This window comes from Phalaenopsis equestris, unplaced genomic scaffold (assembly GCF_001263595.1).
Source record: "Phalaenopsis equestris unplaced genomic scaffold, ASM126359v1 Scaffold000107, whole genome shotgun sequence".
In the NCBI taxonomy this organism is placed as follows: Eukaryota; Viridiplantae; Streptophyta; class Magnoliopsida; order Asparagales; family Orchidaceae; genus Phalaenopsis; species Phalaenopsis equestris.
This window is the reverse complement of record NW_018164549.1, coordinates 602,950-629,959: the sequence shown is the minus strand read 5'-3', so window position 1 is coordinate 629,959 and position 27,010 is coordinate 602,950. Positions and strand designations below refer to the sequence as shown.

Genomic DNA, 27,010 nt, shown 5'->3' with positions numbered 1-27,010 from the left:
AACATATATATAAATATATATATACATATAAATATATATATATATTAATTAAAACACATTTTACCCGCGCACGACGATGCGACAAAATAGGTGTCCTCCCTAGGCAAAATTGACGTTCCGGACGCGTTGGCGCAGTCCGTTTCGTCATCCGGGGTCGCTCGGACGACGTCGCCGACAATCAGGTCAAAACGCGTCGAAATTCAAACTTCACAAAAAATCGACCTGCGATCGATTGTTTCAAAAATTTCATTCGAGTCTTCGACGGGTAACAGTGCAAGCGATGTGAATTATGGCGATCGGACGTGTCGACTCTCCGAATTGCGAAGTTTGTGCGCGCGGGAGTGCGAATTGTGCAGAAGGCCACCCTAAGGCTCAAAAAGGTCCTATAGGGGTCCCTTTTGGGTTTCCTCATGTTGGTTTCACCCTTCTAAATGCTAGAAGTCGATACCACACACTTGGAACCACAAAAGAGGACGGAAATAGGTCGAACTAAAACGAGGCGGGCACCACTTCTAAGGTTCTAAGATAATCGCAGGAAGACCCCTAAGGCTAGATCCTAACTCCTACGAGAAAAACTAGACCTCACGAAAATTGAGGTCAACAGCTGCAAACCAAAGGCCACCAAACAACACTGCATCTCATGCCTCCACCGATATGAAAATGCATATGAAATAATTTGGGCTTACAATCACAAGTTCAATATCTCCATAACATGCCCATAAATGAGTTAGCTCTTTATGTGAAAGAGAATGTGGTGAGTGTTATCCAAGAAGCTTGCCAACGAATGGTCGGTTTGGCCGCTCAAAATTGCTTTGCATCATCTCATGATTAAGAGAAACTGAAATTCCATCAGGTGAGATATAATAATATCTTCAACTTGATCTATCTTCAAGTGGGTAAATTTTTGCCATGCATTGGCTTCATTATTCGTAGCTCCCTTAGAAGCTTCAAGATTACCTTATCCCTTGTAACCAAATTGATAGGTTATTGTACCTAAAAGGCATTATGTCGAACACCGTGTGTGCATAAATCTATGCTTAAATTTTGCTGAAAACTACCAAAAAATAGTCCATTATTTCCAAAAGAAGTGGGTGAAGCAATCTGTCAAACACCTTAAGTGCACTATTCTGGACAATTTCCATCATGCATATTTAAATCTTAAAAATCCACGCTATAGAAATAACATAACTTTCCTCTTGTGGCTGCAAACTAGCATCAAATTGATCATCAAAACTTAAATTTTGTGCCACATTTAATGAATTTTCGGATCTGTAGCATTGTTATTTGTTTTAATTTGAGTTGCACCTTCTCTTAACAATTCCATTTCATGAGACTTCAAGGGAAATCACATAGTGAAGGAGGCCCTTTGATGAATTCGAAATTGGATTTCGTTCAACAATTTCGGGTGGTGCGCCTTGATTTTGCAATTTCTTTATTTTGTTCTCTCATGATTGTCTAATTTGGAGTGTATTTTTGTTACTTCACTACCATGTTATACATGAATCCCATATCCACCACTTCAGCTTCCATAGAATCATAATGTTGTGGCTCTGAAATAGGTGACGTGAAAGTGGCTTTCTCGAAATCTTGCATTAGCCTTAAAATTGAAGTTTCAGTTCTAATACAAATCATTGGATCATGATTTGATTCTTCCATCACAGCATCCAATTGCGTGAAATCTTGTTGATCCACAACCCCATATTTTGTTAGATCCACATTTTCCACTTTGGTTTTCCTGAAAGAATCTTTCGTATTTACAAATTCATCATCCAAATGAGACGCCTCACTGCTCCCAACGCCTAAAAATGATTTGTGTCATTTTGATTCACTTTGGATCCTCAAGTGCCTTGAAATTGCTGCAACGCCTTAAATCTTCATATCCTTGGAGATTTCAAAACTTCCATGGCCGACCAAACCATCCAAGGAGTCCACAACTTAATTACCCGAAACTTTTCTGGAATTTTCCTTGGCCTTAAAACAACACTACCAACACAAAAACCACCACCATTCTTTGGAGCATCTACCCACCCTACGAGGGAGGGATAGCCGCCATCATGCCCTGAGTCTCTCTTTCTAAAACACTAGTGGGAGAAAAAAGTGAAAGAAATGAAAAAGTCTGCACGACCTTGACCCATCTGTGATCTGACCCACAACCATCTATTCCAATACAAGAAAGAGTACATTTTACAACATTCAATAAACACTCGAAATTAAGATCCACAATCTAATGCCCAAAATACAAATTAACAAACTCGATTGAACTCAAAATACAAAGAGCTTCAATAAAATACAAAAAATTAGCATTGAAGGGCAGGAGTAACTACCACCTGTTCAACATCAATAAGCATTAAATCCATAATTTTCGACAAAATTATCATTACTTACCTCCATGGTAGCATCTAGCCACCTTCCTTTATTACAAAGGCAGCAAGCTAATTCATAATAAACAGCAGCAATTCCAATAACTCCTCTTCGCTCCATGTCTCGGACTGCTGCAACTGCTTCATCTACTTTACCCTGTTCCCAAAATGTTCTCACAAGGACTGCAAGTCATTAAATAAAAATAAAGAGATTCACTCAACAAAAAATCTTTGAATAAACCCATAATGAGTTAATGAGTATAGCAAAAACTTCAAAGTAAAGGCTAAAAAATATTTGAACCGTTTGGCCACCTTTGTAACTTATTGCCTTAGGAGCCAGACGGCCTTCTTGCATTTTTTCAAAAAACTTGTGGACATCGTCATACTTTCCAGCTTTCAGCATCACCTTACAAGAAGCAAGTCCTGTGAGTTCAAGATATTATATATATATATATAGAGAGGGAGAGGGAGAGAGAGAGAGAGAGCTTTTTTCTGACAGGTCAAATAGGCTGTTGAAATTTTCAGCAATCTAACTTAAAATAAAACGGGCTCAAAATGAATTTCTAAACCTGATAACATGACTAAAGTTACAAAAACAAAATTGCAAAACAGCAGTAAATGAGCACAAAAGATGAATAATGAGCCATGTTACAAGAAAGAATGAGAAACAAAACAAAACAAAACACAAAATCAAAACTTCAACTGGACTTACAGGGAGCATATAATGGACTCAATAGCTCACACTTTAGTATGAATAGAAACCTCCCCACTACTGCTCAAAACTTTCTTGAACATTCAGAACCTTAAGGGACTGAATAAAATTGATTGTGAAAATGGACCAAGCAATGCCTTTACTTTATTAGCATAATAAAAGATATAAGAAAATTAAATGCAAACAGGAAAAAGCAATGTCTTAGATGCACAAGAAACACTAAATTACAGCAATTGCAACCGAATTTGCAAACCAACACATGCAAGCAAACAGAATGCAACAATAATGAACTTAGAATGCAAAGTCACAACTCACAAGCACATTATAATGACAGTGCATTCTCATGAATAACCCGCATTGAACCCTGTACATCTTAAATGGACGTGCATTCATGCAAATGAAAGTTTCCAAATAAAATCCAAACCACTAAAGCATCACAGGCTGAGTAACCTTTTCAAAAATATGTGCTTGATACATTAAATCCCTAAAAATAATTTTATCTCCAACAAATATGCTTAATACTTACACTGAAATTAAATAATGCTGCTTGAATTAAAAAAATAAATAAATGACAGGAATTCAAAGCCACTATGAAAAGCATGCAATTACTCAAACAATGTACAATAGTTTGAACTCTGAAAACTCACTCTCAAACTCAAATTCAAACCATAATTTGTTGTACTCTCACTTTTGGAAGAGGCATCCTGCGAATAAAACGGAGTCATAAGTCCTGCTAAACAAATCTGATTCTCCTCACAAGTGCAAGAATTTACGAGACAGGTACTTTTGGCAATATTTAAGTATTATTTCAACAAAATTACAAATAGTGAGTGATTTTAATTCTTGTTCTAGGTGTAATTAAAACTGAACAAACCATAAATTTCACCAAATTATTTTTATTTTATATTTGTATATGGCCTTCAATGCCTTTAACCCAAAAAAAAAATCATTTTTTAGAAATGCAAAACCCCAATTTCACGCCTATCAGGTATAATAATAAGTCATCATAAGTTTTAAATCTTAGACCTAATTCTCTATATTCAAATTAGAGTCAACAATGTTTATAGCACAAAGAATTTCCTAGATAAACTCAAACTACACGCAAATCATCAACTTTATAATTTATAAGCTGACAGGCAGGTGATAAGATTAAAGTTTAGAATTTCGAAATACCCTTATGATGGGTGTACAGTTATACTAATTCAAAATCGGAGGGGCACACTCACAAAATAAAAATCTCAATTTATAAATACAAGCATTTCCAACATTCTACCACCCAAAAGATGATTTTGTCTCCAACATTCTACCCAAAAGATGATTTTGTCAAAAAAAAAAAAAAATCAATGGGAGAATATTATCATCAAAATATCCCAAATCCTAAGGCTTTCAGATTAAAATCTTAAAAAATATGAATACCAAAAAAAAAACATCCAAGTAAGCATTCATCCTCCACACTCTTTTGATAAGAATGACTAGTTTAAGAAAATCTCAGCTCACAAAAAATAAACGTCAAATAAAGCATAACTTTATGATTACTCTCAAAGATCTAATGTGAGAAAAGTCATGTCGCATATCTCTGACCATATGATTTTGTCTTCAAATCGCTTCACCAAAAAGCATAACTATGACCAAGGCCTTCTACCCAAATTATTCAACATAAAATAGCATATTAAATTATGGCTATGACCAAAGCTCATAGTTTCTCCAATAGCATAAATCCCCATATTATAGTGTAATTAGTGAGGCACGAAGCCCGTAGTTGGCTAAGATCGAGTTAAAATTACCTCATTCGACAAACATCTATTCTATGCTAAAGGCAATAACTTTTAATAATTTAAAACCACGATTGTTGTTACTATATGTTAACCATTTAGCACCCACTGACTAGCTGCAATTAAAAGTTCACTCTCATGATTAAGAGTAATGATTAATCATTGGAGCATGCATTTTTAAAAAACTTAAAATAAAATCATAAATCCTTACAAAATTAGGATAGAATCTCTAAGTGGTGTCTTATTTAAAATAATCTAACTTCTAGATATTTAAAAGGAACCACAAAGTCTCTCAGAAAAAATGAGAATGAATTGTTGAAGCTGACACTTTGTGATGTGGTCACCTTTTTTCCCCAGACACGGCAAGTGTTGCTATATTGTTCGGACAATTCTGTCCTGGAAAAGGACCTGATCGATCCTTCCAAAGACGGGTTTCCCTTCTATTTGCAGCAGGGCGCGCTCCTCTTTACCGTAGGATTATATATTTATTGGTTTTGTTTATTTAGGAAATTTTTGGTGTGTGTGTTTTTTTTCAGGACAGTCGTTAGTCTCCATTGTTTCCCTTTTAAGTCTATATTCGAAGGCAAGAAGGTGTGCGGGCTATAACTCATCTGAGGCGGAGACCGTCTCTCAAAGATCAAGTGATGCTACGACTGTAGTTTGATTCTACGAAGAAATTTAGTTTGATCCTGCGGGGAAATTTATACTTGATTTCACTTCTCCTGCAATCTTTCTTTCGCTTTAACTCTCATCATCTTTGTCGACGTCAAAGAAAAATGTCCCTTTAATTCATCCTTACTTACGTCAAAGAAAACAGTCCCTTTAATGTTTTTCCCGTAACCCTCACTGCCCAGCCGCCTCCTTTCCAGTTCCCTTACCTCCCCGCCATCAGCCTCCTCCACTTCCTATACTTATAGCATGCAGTGACTGCAGTCCTCTCACAATAGCCCCCTCAACCACCATAGCACCCCTCCCCAGCCAATTTCATATCAAGTCACCGACATCTCCCCAACCTTCCCTCACCCGCAACCTATCCTCACGCCACCTGCCACCGCCCTCCTAAGCCAGTTGGCCTCCACCTACCCTCCTCCCACTAACCCAACCGTACTTGCCTACTACCCTTCCCCTCCATATCCCCATACACTGATTCAACCCTCCAACTGTAATCCACATCCCTTTTCCCATTCACCGCCACCAACATGACACAACTACTAGTTGGGTGTGTTGTGCCTTTGTTGTTGTCATTTACCCATTTTGATTGGTTATTTGTAAGTCTCTATTTGAAATTCAACAATAATATTAGTGTTCTATCGTTGTTTTGGTTAACTTTGGTATCACTTAGCATTAATTCTCATTGAAAGCATCGCGCAAAATATTAATTTCTTTATATTTTATGCATTTTACTTCAATTAGTTTGTTCATTTTATTTGTTATTTATATATTTGAAGCTATACTAATTGATGCGTGCTAGAAAATTTGAGGAGGTAAATTAATGGATTATCGTCTTAGCGTTGCACAAGGATTCAACACACACTCAGATGAAAGTGAAACAACCAGTGATGACACCAGAAGTTTTTACGTGGAAACCCGTAAAGGGAAAAAACCACGGGGTCCGACCCAGTTGTAAAAATCCACTATAAGTTGATGATTACAAATGTCCATTATCCCACAGGTGGGAAAGGGTTACTAGCTTTCCAAGTTACAACGTCGGCTGATGAAGTTTAGTCAGCGGTGATCGACAGAGGTCAGCGGAGGCTGACGAAAGTCATGAAGGTCGGCGATGGTGGTCGACGGTCAGTGGTGGTCGACGGCGATCGACGATGGCAGGAATGATCTTGGACTTGAGGTCTTTCTCAAAGCTTCAAGTTTTCTCTTAAGCATCCTCTTTCATGTGAGGGGTGATGCTCTATTTATAGTGTTTTGAGTGCAATTAATGCAAGAATATGAACCATTTTGATCAAACGATCCGGAGCGATTCCCTTAATCAGATGACGTTTGATAGACATTTGAGTGTCTTAACGATGTCGGAATTGAGTAATCTTGGGCTCGTTAGATTGGTTTTTTCGAGACGCTCGATTCGACTATGAACTCGTTAGATTCGACATCCATTTGACCTTTCAAATGCCTCCGAAAATCCTCCAATAGTGGTTTAATGACTTGATCCGGGCTTAATTTGACTCGGATTGGACTAACTTTCATAGCATTAGGTCTGTCTCATCGAGCCGATCAATTTGACTATAATTTGTTGAAATTGAAGCTCTGGATGACTCTTAATCAAAGTTTGAATTTTTCTTTTTCAAAAAATTGCACTTAGATTCGTGTTGGCTGATGAAAATTTGTTGGTGGCGTATCACTAACAATGAAGGTTGAGAAGCATTATATACTATTGGTGGAAAAAGGGTGTATTTTATTTTCTAATATTAGGTTTGTTAATTTGTTTGGCTTGATTTTAATTTTAGTTTAGATTGCATTCATTTTCACATATGTTGGAATGTATTATTTGGAGTCAATTGAGGATTGTTAATACTAATTCAATGAAGTCGAGTTTTTTTTAAGCTGAATGGATTCATGATCGTAGAAAAGCCGTATGTGGGTGGTGTATAGTAGACATCGACATTTGTCATTAAAAAAATGAACATAAGCCATATTTAGATGGTGGCATGACTAATTGGTAAGTCCCATTTTTCATATAATTTATGGTAAAGAGCTAACAAATTACCTACATATATGTGTGCAAAATTTTAAAAAAGACAAGGGTTGTTTGGTGGTTAAAACTTATTTTAAATTTAAAAAAATTTCAATCTCATCTATTGGCATGCATCATGAGCCTATAAATAGTGATTTAAGGTATTTAGTTAAGTATTTGCGACTTAAATTAAATTCATCTTCTTTATTTTCAATCTTGTAAGTGCATACTAAATGTATAATTTCTTCAAGTCAACAACAACAACAATAATAAACCTTTATCCAACTAAGTATGGTCGGCTACATGAATAGTTTCATATTTTCATTTAATTCTAATAAATTAATATCACCTTTTCTACAACATGCCCTGTTGACCTCGCTTTCGGTCGAGGTGTAGTTTTCCCCTCCTTAGTAGCCTAGGATCTAACCGTAGGACATTTTTGTCGACTGAGGACCTCTCTGTCGACTACTCCTAGAAAACTAGTGAAGGAGTCCTCCCTGTTAGCAATTCTGGACTTTTCTTCACTCGACTTGACGTTCTATGTAGTAGTTTTGACCGCTATTGCTTGGCAGGTAAGGCTACTCTGAAGGAACTCAGAGAGCATTCCTATAGGACTGTCGGCCTTAGGATTGACTTTACTCGTCGATTTGACGCCGCTGCGCTCTTCACCGTCCTGTTTAATCGAATTCAAGCCGAGTTTTTGACGTGATTCGGGTCGCGACGCTTTTTTGACCAGATCGACGACGAGGTTGCCCGACCGACTCCGGATGACGAAAATGACGAAACGAAACGGACTGCGTCGATGCGTCCGGAACATCGATTTTGCCTAGGGGAGACATTCGTTCCACCGCGATGACACGTCTGGGGAAAAACACGCATTTAAGTGTTAATTATAATAATAAATATATTATTATTATTATTATTATTATTATTATTATTATTATTATTATTATTACTACTACTACCTTATATTAATCTAAACCTAATTTCATTACCTCCCCCCTGCCCTCTACTAAGTTTCGACCCAGTGGACCTCTGCCCTAGCTTCGACTCGCTCGGCTCCACCTGGCCCGCTCCTTCGTGTCGTTGGAGTCTTGTTCCCGCGCTCGACTCGCGCACGCGGGACGATCCCGCGACCCATCCCCTTATCATTGTCGTGGATCTTATCCCCTGCGAGGATCTCATCCTCCCCCTCTCTCGAGCTGCCCGTATGGGGTGTATGTGGTGTCTGCTCTGCTCGTTTCCTCGAGCCGTTTACGAGCTTTCAATCGCTCCTCCTCCCGTCAATATTAAGCTCTACTTAGAGCATTTAGGAGGGGGCTGAAAATCTTTAAGGGGAGGGAAAACTCTGTGATTTTCTTTTCTCACCTATTTCTTCAACTTTCTGTATTTAGGTTGGCTTCTTTTTACTGCTGGAGGAAGGATTAGAGTTGAGAAGTGCTTTTAAAAGTTTTGTGTTGCTTTCTTTTGCTGCAAAGAGGTACTTCTTCCCTCCTCTGTCCCTCCTTTCTCTCGGTTTTGCTCGGTCAGGGATGTTGGGACCGACATACTTGGATTGGGTATGGCATGTTGGTTGGGCCTACTCCATGAATTTTTTGATATTAAATAAAAATGGTGATATGGATTTATGAAAGTTTAGTTCATTGTTCAAGCATGTGCAGATTATCTACTTATGTTCTTCCCATATGTGCTGAATGTAGAGGGAAAACCTACTCTTATTTCTATCTCCTGCTACTCTCTTACTCGAAACATGTGTTATAAAAAAAAAGAGGAATTTCTTTAATTTGAAAGGTCCTATAAATTGTTTTGGTGACTCGTTTTAACTCCTCATGAGGCATCCTTTTGTTTAGATACCTGTTGGAAGTTGTTTCATGCTTAAAACATGCTTGGAATACTTAAATTGGGGGCCTAAATATACTCTCTGTGTTATTTTTCTTGCTTAAGTCATATAGTGGCTCCATATCTTGATATTTCAAAAGCTTGTGAGCTGTTCCTTGGCTTTGAATGGCTCGGTTTTATCTTGAAATGACCGGATTTTCTCTATTAAAGCTTGGATTTTAATCTATGCTCAGGCCTTGTCTTGGCCCTGAATGGTTCGGTTTTGGGTCGTTGTGGGTACTCGGTTTTCACTGCAGGAGCATGAGATGTTGATTTTTGCTAAGGCTTTGAAGCTTCTTTGCTAGCTTTAAGGATCTCGCTTTGGCCCTTGCTGATTTTTTATTTGTTTAAAAGTGGCTGGATGTTAATTTATGTGGAGACCATGATCTTAATTTCTGTTGGAGCTTTATTTTTGGCCTTGAATGGCTCGGTTTTAGCCTCCATTGGGGCTCGGTCTTACCTGCTCTAGCTCTCGACTTTTGCCTGACTATGAAGCTTATTTTTGTTTGATTTGGGGTGTGGTTTTGTTCTCTTTGCCCCTGTTGGTTTTCGATATGTCTAAAAATTGTTGGATCCATATTTGTTATCATATACTGCACTTGATTAACCTTTAAAGTTTTGATTTGATCTCTTTAGGGGCTCGATTTTCACCTTGGAAGAGTTGGAGGCTGGGTTCTAGATTGAGATCTTGTCTTGGGTATGTGACCTTTACTAACCTTGAGGGATTTATTTTGGCCTGATTTGGGAGCTCGGTTTGCTTGTTTTAGCTCCTACCCGAGAGTTTGTTATGGTGTTTATTCTTGTCCCTGTTTCATAGAGAAGGTTCAGTTTTATTTGCTTTAACCTCTATTTGGGAGCTCGGTGTTGTCTTGTCCTGCCCCTACCCGAGAAGTGGCTTTGGTTTTGATTTTTGTTGGCCTTAGCTCCTACCTGAGAGACTGTTTTGACGTACTGTGTTGTCCTTATTCGAGAATTGTTAGCTGGTTTTGATGGATTGATTTGGAAGCTTATAAAGCTGCAGTTTTGATATTTGTTTGGCTCCTTGCCGTGGGTTTGTGATGTGGTTGAGTTAGCCTCCCCCTTTGGTCCTACCTGTGAGCTCACCATTGAGATTTGCTCCTCTTGCAACCCTTACCCGTGATACCTATTGGAGGTTGTTTGGTGTGATTTAGTCCTGCTTGTTAGGCTTGAATTACTGGGATGGTTTGTTGTAGGTGGATTGAAATTATGATTATATTTTGCACTCTCTTATGTATATCAAAGATCTTTATATAGCTAGTCTGGCCTGCCTGAACCGTGAGCTTCTTGTGTCTTGGGTTGCCTTGGTCGTGAGCTTCTCTTGTTCTTTGGGTTGCTTGACCGAAAGCCTTGGTGGTTGTTTCCTCTTTTTTTTATTGACCACGGCCGTGAGCACTTATTTGGCCCTGTGGAAAGATTTTAAGTTCATGTGATATATGAGGCTATTGGTTAATTCGGGAGTTGGAAAATATTAATTTTGATATGGGTTTGGATACCGACGTTAGGAGGTCATTTTGACTTGGATTGACCCACTTATGAAAATGTGAGAAAGTGATATCCTTCTGAATTGATTCGAGGATCATCGGGTCTTCCTTTCCGGGACTTTTCGTCACGAGCTTTGAGGGTTGATTCATCCTTCGTTCTTTTCGATGTTTTAGGAGAATCAGTCTCTCCTCTCTCTCACCCCATTTTTGTTCTTTTTTTCTTTGCTCCTTGGTTCGGTTTTTTATGCTTATGTCTGATACATAAGTGTCCACGTATAGTCTTTTGTTATACGTGAAACCATCAAGCAAGGTCGCAAGTAGGTCGATTTTGGTTTTGGGGCTTAGGGCGGTGATGACAAAGGCACACCGGAGATAGAGAAAAATGATATGTCATCCTACGATATCGGGATCCGATTCAGGAAACCGTTGAGCTGTAGGATGACAGTATCATTCACCGACACAAGACTAGCGGAAGTTGACCCGAACCTTCTTAGGTTATTGGTAGCCTTATGCCCGACAACGCGATCGACTCATGGACAACTACTTTTTAAAATTGATAAAAAAAAATTGATAAGAACAGATACACCTTTTTCTAAAACAAAAATACACTTTTATCTACAAACAAAATTGATACAACCACTTTTTGCATGTTTGAAATTTATGCGCATGCTGAAAACATAAATTTTAAATACATTTTAAACATTGGTTGTCCACCTGTTGATCACCTGTTTATGCTATTTGATAGGACACTCTTCTAGTCGAGTGACGGGTTTTATACATACGGGTGACCGAGTAGCCTTCGACGACCCTCGAGTACTAATATATATATTTGAGCCTAGCCCCGACCCGAGTGTTTGCGGTCCCCTCTTTTCGGACTTTTTCATATGTTTCCTTGAAATTTTTGGACAAAGCACTCGTGGTCTCTTTTCGGGATTTTCCCGTGTTTCCTACGATTTTCATCGATTTTAATTGATTTGTTGATTCATCGATTTCCTCGCATTTCTCTTGTCGTGAGTCTTTTGACAATCTTTCTCGAGATTTCTAGACGATGTTTCTTTAAAGCATTTCAGTCTGCTTCCTTAAATTTTGTTGTTTGTACCTGTTGCATCAATTACACCTAAGGAACAGCGAACCTCTCAGGTATACAGGTCTGTTTTATGTTTATAGCATGTTATTCTTTTATAATCACTTCCCTGTTGTACCTTTTTTTTCTTTACACCGCATGTTGTACTGCTTTCTTTACTGCATACTCTACTGTTTGTCTTGTGCTACATATTCTACTGTCGTGTTATATACTGTACAACCTCAACATGTTATCTATAAAAATATCAGAAGAACTACAACCATAGAGCCGTTGAATTTGACATTATAACGTAACACCTTAGAAAACTCAAACTCGTCATGACAAGGAGATTGAAACTGGGCAGCACGACCATCTTCAACAGCAGAACATGTCTTTCCCAGTTAAATCATTCCTTTCATAGAATTAAAACAACAATCCATAGAATTTCGAGGTTGTTCTCCTAGCGCAACATAAATCCTCAACATTTTCTTTAGGCATTTGTATAGCTCTGCTGTACGATCTAAGTCCTAACTCGTTTTAGGATTCTGAGGTTGTCGTTCGTTACGACCTAAATCCTCACATCTTTCGGGTCTTTTGTGCGATCGTTTCACACGAATGTAAGCCCCAATTAAATAAAATTGACAGGATGAAACATTTGAATAATTTCTCCTCAAAACTGAAGCCAAACCATAGGGTACGAGGGGAAGTCACCGATGATCTACTCTGGATCTGTGGCATCCCCTAGTTCTTCTTTCTTTGGATTCTGTAATAAATGTTCCAAACTTAAGTCATTCCCCTTTTAGATATTTTTGTCTGATTTCATTGAAAATTCTCATCCTTTTGAAGTCCTTTAAGATAATTTTTCCTTATTTTTTATCGAGAGTATTCTTATGTGATTTCGGTCATTTAAGATGTAATTAACTATAGGGGTTTGCCCTTATAGGAAGCTTTTCCAAACACAGCTTAAAATAAACCTCAACTTAATTTAAACCCTATTTAATTCTTCATATTAAATAGGTGAAAATGTTGGCAAATAAAATGGTTTCGTAGACCAAACGGACGTCATGTATTTCTTAGTTTATTTGGTCGAGCATCATCATCAAGTCTTGTGTTTATTCTCCGGGATAGATACAGGGTTTGAGGTAAAGCGCTCTTTCATTTAAACTATGAAAAATATATGGTCAGTTTGATTTTCATATTTAATTTTAAACTTAAATCTATATATGAATTAAAGCGTCCTTCCAAAGCGGACGACGAAATTTCGATTTCGGTGACCGTCAGCTTCTTACGGGCAACTCCCCCAACCCTACTTTTTATCGCCGACATGCCCAAGTCTTTTTAGGTCTACCTCTCCCTTTCTTAACATAAGTCGAATGTAAAACATCTACTTTCTTAACCGGATCATCAGATGGTTAACATTTAATGTAACCAAACCATCTATGATGACTCTCTCTAATCTTATCTGTCATTGGAGCTACATCATATCTTTCACGGATACATTCATTTCGCATTTAATCTCTAAGTGTCAGGCCACTCATCCACCTAAGTATTCTCATCTCAACAACACTTAAATTAGTTTTATGTTCTCTTCATAGGCCAACATTCTGCGCCGTAAAGCATTGCAGGTCTCACCACCATCTTATAAAATTTTCCTTTAAAGTCTAAGCAGTACTTTCTATCACACAATAGGCCCGACGCATTCCTCCACTTCAACCATCCAACTTGAATTTTACTAATAACATCCCCGTCTATATTAACATCACTCTAACGTGATATCTAAAACATTCACACATTTTAATGATTTGATCCACCATTGTTACTCTATCACTACAAATATGCTATGTAAATCTAGGGGAATATTGTCATCTCTATGTCTCAGTGTAATGCCTGATTTTCTTACTTCGATATTTACATTTCTATTCTATTTCATCTATATAAATTGCTATTGGTGAAAAAGAGAGATAAAAGATTGATTAATGAAGGTTAATTCTACATATTGGCTTTTTCTTTTTCTTCTTCATCTTCTTCTTCTTTTTTTTTTTTTTTTTTTTTTTTTTTTTTTTTTTTTGCTTCATATTTACTGCCAAAATTCACAGATTTTCTTATTAAATCATTATTGCCTATCTCTATTAAGTTGTTGTATTAAATGATTATTAGTGATAGGTAAATCTTTCATTTTTCTTCAACATAATATTAATTCCATAGGAGTTCTTGTGCGTCAAATCTGGCAAATCAAAATAGCACCAGTAGCCTCCACTAAATAAACCATTACACGGCCACATAAGCAGAGAGCAGTACATCCCAAGACATGCATACTTTCAGGAGCAAGACACGGGTCACTAAATAACATATATCGCTTGGAATTAGAGAATTTCATTGCTGTAGGATTTGTAGTGATATTTCAATTCCCACAAGCCTGAAGCTTGTGACAGGGAAAAAGAGAAAATAATTGAACAATTTAGAACATAAGAACATAGAAATTTAAAAAAATTATGATTTGAACCACATATTTAAAAGTTACAAAATATGCAATTGAAACGGTTCAGCTCAAGAATGATGGCGAATATATATTGGGCATGGCCGCATGGGTGTAAAATCATAAATGTTCATAACTTACTTCCATGGCTAACCCATATGTTGTTTCCGTGGGTCTCAACCCATTAAACCTCATCTGATGCAGCACCCAAGACACTCCTTTCCATTGACGAGATGACACGCATGCATTCAACAACTAAAAAAATGTTGGCATCTTAAAAACATATTAATTTCAAACAAGCATCTTCGGGGATGCTTGTGCAATTAAGATAAAAGACAATGAAGGCTGTTGTGCTCACGGCATTATATATGATGATATCAGGATCTAAGCACGGATCCCAGTCTTTGCGATTCATATTTCTAAGTTTTTTAGAAGGTTTCTGCATCATTCTCTCAATTAGAAGAATTAATTCTTCCACAAGACCAGCTTGGCCAAGCGTAACAGCAATGGAGTGGTAAGCTGCCATATCAGGATATATTTGCCCATCCTCCTATAAACAATCAAAACCATAATTAAAAGGAAAATTTACATACATAGCACATAATTCTTATTTATTTACATATCTCACGTTTAAACTTTTATATTTACATATATAGCACTTTGGATATAGTCTATGTTCACCATCATTCTTGAGCTATTTTTGAAAAGGTGTAATAATGTTAACTTTAATTGTTCACTCATTCTTGAGCTGAAATACTAAATAATCAAAGACAACTGTCATTATGAATGGATAAAGTAGTAAAAAGGAAAAAAATTATTACTCTCATTTCATTGAAAATCTTTAGAGCTTCGCGATGCCTCCTCTCTTTTCCAAGAACAGACAAGAGTTTTGTATACACAAACCTTTAAGAAAATACAAAAATAAAAAAACTTAGACTGGTAAGAAACTGCAAAGAACTTGAAGCTCAAAGTTTAACCTGTCAATCTGTTTTTTTATATTTTATTTTTGAATAAAAAGAGAGATTTTTTACCTTCCAGATAGGTATGGAACAATCAAGGCATAACATGGCTCCTTTTTTTTTTTGGGTGCATGGGAGATTTTTAATGATCGGATTCATAGGCATCTAGTGAAAATCTAACAGAATGAATAATAGTACAAAAAACTTGCCTGCTTTTACGATTCTTGTATTCTTGCTGATTGTACACCCATTTCACAACAGATAATGCCTGCTTCCAATTTTTAAGAGCTCCAAGCTCTTCCAAAATTTCAAGCATGCACATCTCACTAAACAATAGCCCTGAATACTTCATCAACCTTGAGAACTTCCAGTCTTGTATGCTTAGATTTGTACTGCTTAGTCTGTAAAAATTGATTCATCGAATGTTGCCCTTTTTATCACAACCAATCAAGAAAAATAATAGAGATTTCCGCTGGCTCTGGGAGTTCAGAACAAGTAATTAAAGATGAAGGAAAATAAAATATAAGTGCAGGTTGACTAACTTTAATGCAGGTATTTTTATAACTTTATAACAACAAGATGATATTAGTACAATGTGGACAATTAATAAGAATTATCAGAGAAAAAATATAAAAAGAAAAACAAAGATGACATGGAACAAAAGCCTCCATCATAATTTGAAAACACCACTCAATTTGCCAAACATTTCTTTAAGAAAAAAAGTAACGAATCTTTTTCTTATTTTTGCCCATTTAATGAAGAATATGTGCAAACCCCATCCACCAGCTTGTCGTCACTCACGATTATATTTTCTACACCAATTACAAACGAATTCATGGAAAGTGCCCCTCCTGTTGATGAGGCACTGATGATCGTGACTCTAGCAAGGGCGAGCACAAATGGATCAACATCGCTTGGTCCCTAATTCTGAAATAAATCAGAGCTATAGATGGAGAAGCAAGAACCATATTGGAACAAAACATGACTTAAGAAACAAACATTCCAAAAGTTTAATATATTAAGTTGCAGCCCAAGAATGATCATATCCCTAACACAAAATTCCACTTGATTTGATGAATTGTATTATGCACTTTATTTGTTTTTCCTTCTCTTCTTTTTTTCTTTCTAAATCAACTGAAAAAATTCAAGATAAAGAAAATAAGAAATATGCCCACATTCACTAGAACAAGAGACATCTTAACCAATATATCTTTGATAATAGAACCACATGTTGATGTCTTTATATAAGATTACCATGAATAAGACTAAAATTTATTCATATTTGAATTGAATGATCGGAACTTTACTATAGATTATGTAATAGTATACCCTTAAACTGTCATGAAATGTATCCTTAACAAAAGCTTCCAAGTCTATGTATGAGAACCATGTCCATTCCTACAACTCAAATGATATTAGATTCGACATAGATTTGTTATGCATGTCAAAGTATGCTTCATGCGATAGCTTCAGCAAAAATATTCAATTGGCAATCTCATATGGTATCAGCATTAGCAGATTCCTATGTAACATGAGAAACTTATACCTAATGTGGTAGCAATTTTAAGTTTTTGAACAAAGTAAATAAGCAAAAACTTCCAACATGTTTTGTGCAAATTACTGTGGTGAGGTTATGTTTGTTATGAACACAATAGCAAGCATAAGCAATTATGCTTGGCAGTATATCAAAAAAACAAGGAGCATGCCCTTAGAACGCTTACACCATAGAGTTTGTTACCAAAAGTTAGTCTTTTCCTATGAGTTGGAATAGTAGCATAGTGTTCCACTGATTGTAAATGTTTATTTTTCAATGTTGATATCAAGCATTCACTAATTTTCCAATGAATGCTAAAATTACGCGCCGCCTCCTGTTTAAGTGTTCAAAATGCATAAAAACAAGGTGTATTTCTATGTACATTTTATGGTAACTTTCATTTTTGTTGTGTTTTGTTGCAGGCAATTGACATGACAATAAGTTGAAAAGAATATGATAAAAGGGCAATAGCAAAATACAGCAACTTTGTTATTGTAGTAATGTTAATGCAGCAGTAATTGTAACAATTTTTTGTACTGGATTACTATAGCAGTGTGGCGTGAATCAGAGCCAAAATCAACAGACAAATTGCAAGAAATATGTGGGAAAATCTAAATTATGGCTAATTTGACTAATTTCCGAGTAAAAAAATAAGATACAATAGGTGATCTACAATCCAAGATGTAAATCAACTCTCCACAATCCCTAGACGCCGCTAGAAACAAGAAGAGAAAAAGAAAACTGCAGGAATCCAAAACATGACAGCAAACCCCAGCTTATTATCCCTAATAAAACACCCCAAAACACATCCAAACTTTCCGCCCAAAATATTCAAACTTCCCCCCAAAACTCCCCTAATTCCTCCCATCGCATAAGTGATCAGGTGCTTAACAGGCCTCACCAAGGGGTCGGTATCCTCTCATGCATAAACCCCAATTTTTGCCCTCGTAGGTTGGGTCAGTCTAGGAGGGACCGGCTTACAATACTCCATTACAAAAGAAGCACCTTGTTCTCAAGATAGAATGATGGAAATTGTTTTTAAATAACCTCATAAGGCTCCCAAGTTACTTCATAATTTGATAGATTTTTTCCACTTAATCAGCACCTTATTTACCTCAGTATCTCCTCGATGCCTCCTTTTACCTCTAAAGGTTTCAAAAGCACCTCCATGTCCTCTGTCAGCGTCAAAGGTAATAAAGATGAGGGTGTGTGGTCTTCGATGGCACGCCTCAGTTGTGATATATTAAATATTAGATGCAATGATGATGGTAGTAACCTCAGATGGTATGTCACTACCTCAATGCATCCCACAATATCATAGGATCCAAAATATCATGGAGAAAGCTTCTTGCTCCTCCTCCTGGCAAGTATCTAAGGTCTCAATCTCAAATAAACCATATCCACAGGCTCAAACTGTATCTCTCTTCTAGGTCCATCAGTTTTCCTCTTTGTGATCTGTTGGTCCCTTAACAGATGTCTCTTTAGCTCTGTGAATATCCTGTCTCATTCCTCCAAGTAATGGTTTACAATGGATATCGGTTTAGTGCTATGCCCATAACGTGTCATAACGTGTATCAGATGAGGTGGATCCCGCCCATACAAAATTTTGAAAAGAGTGGCATGCGTTGTAGTATGGTATAAAGAGTAGTACCAATACTTGGCCTAAGCAATCCACCTTGCCCAAATTTTCGATGTATCAATACAAAACAACACCGGCACGTCTCCACACTCATGTTGGCCACCTCTTCTATCAAGAGATAATATATTTTACTCATCTTTAGGGCTACCCCTCATAATCTGAACAGTTCTTTCCATAAATGGTTAAGGAACACCTTTTACTGTCTGATACAATGGATTCTGGAATACCATGCAAACGAATCATTTCTCGTATGAACATAGTAGAGGCTGAGACAATAGTCTATGCGTGTCACGGTGGAATGAAGTGTCTGTAATTGCTTATGCGATCCACTACCACAAATAACACGGCAGACTCTTTTGATTGTGGCAACCCCTCTATAAAATCAATCGGCAAGTCCTCCCAAATTAACCCCAATTAAAACTTGTTTGTGAACTTGTACAATGCTCTTATTGTGACATCAAGAATCATGTCTACTCCTTAGCTTGTTCACCACCACAATAGTGCCTAAATATGTCAGAATTATGAAAATATTCAGTCTTCATCCTCTACTCTATCTCAAAACACCCACAACCCCAGTTGAACTACAATCTTATTGGATTGTCATGTCACACGAACATATTCAAATCCTTGATTCATGTCATCAAGCAGAAGTGCACATCGGGACTAGACGCAACTCATTAAAGTAGCACAGGACCTACTCTGTGCTATCATTATAACTATATTAGCTCAAAATCATTAAAAATCTATGTACTAAAAGTCCCTCAAAGCTATAAATGACTATTACAAGAATGAATCAATGGCAACGAAACATAGGCACTAGACTCTGTGATTACTCCCCAAACTTTCTTCTTATCACCTCAGTTGCAATTCTAATCATGGCTTTCTGAGGATTCCCTTTTCTCATCAATAGCATTAGAGTCCTCATGAAAGTTTGGTGACTAAATTTAGAAGATTTCTTGAAGTCTATACGGATTCTTAGTTAAACCATGATTAAAGACCAAGTGTCCTGGAGTCTTCCATTCTCTTCTTATTATCTAATGCAATTATTTTTTTATGTACATTCCTATTAGGTGTAAGTGACTCCCCCTGTCGTAATTTAATTCCTCCTCTTCTCTATTTCTCTAAACGCTCTTCGGAAAAGCTCTGTAAACACTCTGGAATATCTTTGTTGTAATAATCAGTTGTCGTGGTTGGATATTTGACTTACTCTCTCTAAGAGTGGACTAAGGTCTATATATCAAACAATTATAAATTCATGTTTTTTTTTTCTATCACCGCTTCTCTATAATCTCAAAGTAACTACAACATAATAGTTTATCGTATCTCTCTAGTTGAATCACCCTCGTTTCTTCTCGGTTGACCGAACAAAGCAAGTTTCTAGCAATCACCCCACCCCACCCCACCCCACACAGCCTAAATACAAACATAAATGTGATAAAAATAAATAAATAAATCTCAAACCCAACCCCCCATTCTCACCTTATTAGTATATTGAAAATAAGAGATAAAAGGAGGATAACTTTCCGAATACATGATTGAAAATAATAGTTTAGACAATGGGGGTTATTTACTAATTGTATTGCAATCAATCATTAAACTATTGGTGCCATGATCTATTATTTAAAAAAAAAAACCCTAGTGTCAACAACACATACTGATCCTATTTAGAGGTTGTGTGGTAAAATTTAATAATAATCAATTAATCAATGTTTTAATTAATAAAGTCATTAATTAACCAAAACGGAAAATTTTTATAAAGGGGCAATTACATACATAGCACCCAAAACATTGCTAATTACAAATCTAGCACCCTTATTCATTAATTTTCAAATTCTCACTAAAACATCAAAATTCATGATAAAACCCAACCCATATTTTTCATTTTTATCAAGCTCTCAATGGTGGCACACATAAATAGATCGGTTCAGAAGTTCAAAAATATCACCCGGGTGTTAGATTTTGTAAATGGCAAAGTTTCAAATGCTAATTATGGTAATTATCCCTTTTATAAATCATGTCGTGGTGCTAGTTGTGAAACATCAATCACCCACCAATTACATAACTAGTTGTATGATTGATGAAGAATAACAGAGTTACTAGAGTAACAATCCATACACATCACCGCCAAAAAAAAGCATGAAAAAACTAAAAACAGAGCAATATACCTTCTGGCCAACAGCTGAATCTTCTCATCATCGCTCATCCGTTCTATAGATTCCCTCCGTTTCATGCCATTCATGCTACTCTGCTTCACACCATTCTCAAAACTCTCCACGTCTGCGTCATCGATAAAACCCCTCAATATTTCTGCATTCCTTTCTACAAACACCTTCCTTAGCTCCTCCAAGTGCTCAACCTTTAGCTTCTTCTCCAAAAACCCATCTGCTTCGCTTCCAAGCTTCATTATATCAACACAGCTCGCTCGTTTCCACGGCCTCCCAACGGGTTCCCGTCTACTGTCTACTTCGGCCATGACGACGCGGTACTCAGCTTTAGCTTTGCGGAAGAGTGTGTCCTCCTCCAACGCTCTCATTTGAACCTCGGTGAGAGTAGATTTTCGCTGGTTTAGCTTCTTTGTACGGCGCATGTATTTCTGGATCTCCTTCTTGCGTAGGGTATGGAGAATTTTGGGGGTCGGGACGACGCCTTTGCGGATAAGACGCTGCTTTATGACTTCTGTATCGGGTTCTAAGACTTTTCCATTGGAACTGGGAGGAAGGGAGGCAAAGCCGCCGGAGAAAGCTGCCGGAAATGCATCCATGGCGGCTTCGAGAGCGTGGAGTGCGCTCTGAGATTGGAGATGAGAGAGGGAAGTGTCATTATTGAGATAAAAAGGAAAATTAAACTTATACCACATAATCTTTTTGTTGGTTTTAGATACATTCCACTCAAATCTGTGTTTTCAAGTATCTAATGAACTTGAATTTTCTTACAAACATTAGGTATTTCACTTTTGAAAAGTTTTTTGCTTTTATCTTTTGTTTATGATTTTTTTAATGGAAGACTAAGAGGTTGTCTCATTGATGTAAAATAATAGGAGGTCATATATCCAAATAGTATTAGATATATAAGTCGAGAAAATATTGGGTCTGGAGTCCGGAAACAGTTTTGCATCACAACTCTAATAAGGCCGCGTCATCTGTAAATCATGGGGCCTCATTTTCGCCATCTTAAAAAAATATTAACAATGTGTTTCTCAGTGCGACCTCTCCTGAAGACCGCAGAAGTAATTTGAAAAAAACTTGTGTTGTCCATTCATATTCATTTTTTACAGGTCATCAGTTGTGATTTTGCGGTTTAGGGTTCTCTTGCTCGATGTGACCACGGGCGTTTACTGTTTTCGAAACCAGACTAGTTTTAGGGTGGCTGAGCTTTAAACTTATTCGCCACCAAACTTGGAAGCGTGTCAGAGGTTTTAGCGTTTCGTCGTTGGGATTTTGACACTGACAATCCGACACCGGCATTTCGACACCCACTTGAACAGAGGGACTCTGGACTCCGCCTAACAACATTTCGATATGTTTCTAGCTATTTTTGGTTGTAAAATCTTCCAAACTAATTTTGTTGTTCAATATACAATGCTTAGGTTTCTACGTTAACTCTAATGGATACCATGAAGAAAAAATAACAAAAAAAATAAGAAACCAAGAACGTAAACAGGTAAAATAAGTCAATTTTATTTATTTAAGGTTTAGGACCAATCTATTTTTTGACTGAGAATTTTAATTATTCATTTGTGGTCATTTGTTCAATGTAAAATTTCGCTTAGTGAAATATTTTTTTTCAGACTCATTTGTTCAATGTAAATCTTTATTTGTCACATTTGTTCAATGTAACAATTGCAAGTATCTCATTACAATCATATGCATTACTGACTTTATAATATTGAAGCAATGTATTTTATTTTGGGTGGCTTAAATGTTGTGTTAGAAAAACAAAAAATATCATTAACGAGCATTCAGAGAACAGTCAATGTAAAAACTATTTGCAAGTACCTCTATATACCATCTTGAAGCACCATAATGTTATTATATTAATAGCACAATATAACTTTAATATCATCACACTAAAACCTCAATTCCACCATAAAAAAAAAACGCATTAACACCATAAGAGAACTAGAATACCACCATAATTCAAATTGATTATCACTAACTGAAGAAACACAAATATCACATAGGAAACAATACCACCAAAATATCAATTATACATTATTAAGAAAAGAATGCATCACAACACCACCATATTGTCAAAATATTTAACATCACTTTACAACTTAAATATACAAGATCATTACCAGAACACCGTAAGAAAATCACAATAAAAATCGCAAAAACAACCTAAAAACTATCAGAATACCACGACAACACCATTATAATACCTACATAATATCACAAAAATTTTCATCAGATTTCATCACCATAATACCACCAGAACACTACTAGAATGCTATCAGAATATCACCAGAATACCAAAAATCCAAAATATCACCAGAATATCACTGCATATTTTTTGTTGTATTATAGTAGTATTCTTCTGGTATTATGATGTTATTGTACTTGTATTTTACTGGTATTTTTTGGCTTTTTTGTGATTTTTTTTGTGGTATTACGGTAGTTGGTGGTTTTTTTTTGTATTTTATCAGTGGTATTTTGTTGGTTTATTGGTGGTATTATAGTGGTAGTCTTGTGGTATTCAATGATATACTTGTGGTATTTGAGTGGTATTTTGATGGTATTTATGATGATATTCTAGTAGCATTATGGTGGTTTTATTACCGATATTATGATGACATTGTTCGATTTATTTGACTAAAGAAAACATTTGTTATGTTAAATTTCCTCACCTAATGTTTATTCTCTTACTATATAATACTCTTGCTGTGTCATGAACCCAAGAATATGGACATCCAGATGCAAGCCTTCGGTTGTTAATTCTATTTATGATGCAGTATTTGGTCAAATTAATGAGGAAACTAAAATTTTTCTTAAAGATTTACATCTTATTCAATTCTTTCATATGCTACCTTACCAACTGGAAAATTCACTAACCCTCCAAATTTTGAAATATTAGGATACTGATCATAAGGTTTTTAGAATGGGTGGCAAAGCCTTGAGCTTCAATTCAAACAAGGTGGCACTACTTATTAGCATGTTGAATTGTGGAAAAGTTGTGCAGTGGGAGAAATTTCTCATATCAACTGTAAATTTCATTCAAATAAAGGCTGACTTGCTGACAGTTATTTCAATACAATATTCAACGCCCTTTGTAGAGTTGTAAATAAAGTTTTTTTTTTTTTGGCGAGCCTTATTTTTTCCATCAAGCAATTATAATATATCAAGTGGTTCATATAGTTTTAGGGATAATGCAAACAGTTTCTCTTCCTTCAACTGGCCAGCGGTCATTTATAGTTTTCAATTTTAGTAATTTGATGTCATTGTTTGGAAAATAAGGTGTAATCAGACCCTTGGGTACATGAATGACTTTGTTTTATTTTTAACGATTAGTATGACTGATATAACAACAATATTTTAATTTTTTATAAGGCAAGCGGCCTAATGAATTTTTTTTTTTTACAGCTTTGATTTTACGAGCACATATTCATCCTCATTCCAACCTCACCTAAAGCAAAGCCTAACATGTTTGGGTAGTCTAAAATGAGGCCATGAAGTACGAAGATAATGGATATTTTTTTTCTTTAGACTAACGTCAGAACATGTAATTAAAATTTGAACCCCTTTTCCAAAAAAAATATTTGGGTGATATTACATTTGTTTGCACAAATTGATAATTTGGTTTTTTTGTTTGTTTCAGGTTTTTGATTCTTTTGTTGATTTAATGAGTGACGGAGAATTACTTATTTCTCCAATAACCCACGGGTTAAGGAGCTCGGCATCTAGTCCTCTCATGGCTTATTTTAACATCTCCACTCCATACACACCCCTTGCACTATTTGCTACAAAGAATGTTGCACCATCTAGTCCTCACACTCTAGTTAAGCCCCCAACTCCAAATATAAATTTAGAAGTCAGGTTCATCGAATAAATAAGTTGCAAAATAAAAATTAATCAATTAGATAAAAAATATCAAATATCGAGAGAAAGCAAAAATCATTATACAAATCTTATCTGAGCAGTATGGTCCGACGAGTAAAATTAAGACAAAGCGGAAGAATAAGAAATTAGAATCCCCTTACACAGAATTTCCAATTAATAATAGAAAAACATAGGTCACCATAGTCGAGTAAGAAGATAAGGTGGTAGAAGGAGAGGAAACTAGGGAAGCAACAAATACAGCTAAATATACTTCAGTCTATGAAGAAAAGAAAGATGAACCAAAAGAACTAGACTTTTGGTGCTCGAGGAGGGGAACAAGGTTCCTATTTTAGTGGTATTGTGATGGTATTCTAAAGATATTATTGCAGTATTATATTAGTAATTATTGTGGTATTATGATGACACTGGTGGTATTATGATGTAATTTCTATGGTATTCAGGTAGCATTATTGTTGTTTTATTTTGATAATTATTGGGGTATTATGGTTGTATCATGGTGCAATTCTCGTGGTATTCAAGTGATGTTTATGCGGCGTTCTTGTAATATTTGATGATATTATGATGATATTCTGATTGTATTATTGTGATATTAATGTGACATTACATTGATATTATTATTGTACTCTAGTGAAATCAATATAATATTATCTTTATATTAAGGTTATATTGCGGTCCCATTATGGTTGAATTTTGGAATTATTTTGGTGGTATTGAAGTAGTTTTATGGTGGTTTTCTTTTCTTTTGTATTGTGATCATAATTTATCTTTTATCTAGTTTGTCTTTTCTCATAAATGAATCAAACAGTTGCTCCTCCCGTGAAAGAAACAAATGAACTTGTTATTGTTGCCCTTGAGCAAATTGGGTTTGCATTTTTTCACTATTATATATATATATATATATATATATATATATATATTTTTTTTTTTTTTCAAAAATTATAAAAATATTAGGTTTGGGTAAAAAAATAGATATTTATACCAGAAGTTGTGTTAAATGAAAATACGAACAAAATCAATTAATTGAAACATATCAAACAAACCTTAATGAATGTGTTAAATGAAAATACGAACAAAATCAATTAATTGAAACATATCAAACAAACCTTAATGAATGTTATCATTTTAAAAGTAGTGAAACTCACTTCCGTTTCATTATTGTCACCAAAATCTTCGTACTCTATCTTCAAAATTACGTTGTGGTGTTTTTCAAAGTAGCAGAGGAATATAACCTAAATTTTACAAGCATGAAGAACCCTAACGGAGAAAAAGATAATGAACTGCACGTTGTTATGAATAGTGTCAAATTCTGAACATTGCTTGTTTTTTGTTCGAACTATACGAGTGGTCTTCGGGCCGGGTCATACGAATTTTTTTTTTAATATTTTTTAAAGATAACAAAAATGGGATCAACCGCTTTACAGGCAGCGTGATCTTGCTGTAGACCAAACACAAAACTACGTCCGGACCCCGACACAATATTTTCTCATATAAATGTGGCATTTACATACATACAACATAATTTTATATTTTCATTAACACCCACACTTTCCTATGTACTTCCATAACACCTTAAGTCTTTAATCTAAGAAAAAAACTTTTAATCAATTTCTTAAAAAAAAAATATACATTTTTTCATATGTAGATTTATAATCTCAAAGTATTTTAAATATAAATATCAAATTTTGGGTATTAGATATGTAAATACACAAGAATTGTGTGGTATACATGTAACTTTCTCTATATATTAAAGCTTAGGAAGATTTATATTTATATCACTTAATTCTCAATGTATTTATACATCTAACCCAAACTTCAATTTTTATTTACATATCATCTTATTTATGCATGAAAAATTATATTCTATGTTTAAGTTAAAATTAAGATAATTTTATGCAATGAGAAAGCTTTTGACTGTATAAATATAAAAAATAAAATTTTAAGTGTCAGGTGTATGAGATTCATGTAGATAGATGCCCCTATAAATGTTGTGATGCAAAAGTTTATTGCAAAATTTGCAATAAAACCGCGTATTTTTCAAAATTTTATATGGTTTAATGAATTAGGAAAACATTAAGTCAGGACTTCGAACGTAGAGCTACGTTTAGATTGCAATAGTCGTTGTGTTATAGGAATGTCCCGTTGTATTATAGAAATATTTCATTAGTGTTATTTGTAGAAAATGAGGTGTTATTGAGATATTCCTCCGCGTTACTTGATTTGGGGCTTTGTTATTTCATTAACACAATATAAATTAAAATAATACGGAAAATATGTTGAATAACACAACCTCAAATCAAATAATGAGGGGAAAATTTCAATATCAACACAAACTAATAAATAACTCGTTATTTTTTTAAAATAATGCACGTAGGA

The 27,010-nt window shown here is 35.6% G+C and overlaps 1 protein-coding gene across 2 annotated transcripts in view; it reads right to left on the bottom strand.

Annotated features, from left to right (window-relative positions):
• LOC110020670 (pentatricopeptide repeat-containing protein At5g67570, chloroplastic) overlaps positions 1–21,438 on the bottom strand; it is a 37,560-nt gene extending 16,122 nt beyond the window's left edge. The window contains exons 1-7 of one of the 2 annotated variants that reach the window (XM_020718851.1): positions 20,747–21,438; positions 15,618–15,809; positions 15,271–15,352; positions 14,808–14,999; positions 14,591–14,704; positions 2,673–2,766; positions 2,386–2,543 (exon numbers count right to left, since the gene is read on the bottom strand). In XM_020718851.1, coding sequence (XP_020574510.1) covers positions 2,386–2,543; positions 2,673–2,766; positions 14,591–14,704; positions 14,808–14,999; positions 15,271–15,352; positions 15,618–15,809; positions 20,747–21,438 — 1,524 coding nt within the window. The remainder of the gene's footprint in view (positions 1–2,385; positions 2,544–2,672; positions 2,767–14,590; positions 14,705–14,807; positions 15,000–15,270; positions 15,353–15,617; positions 15,810–20,746) is intronic. The other variant, XM_020718852.1, reaches the window with a different exon arrangement.
• Between the last annotated feature and the right edge of the window lie 5,572 nt (positions 21,439–27,010).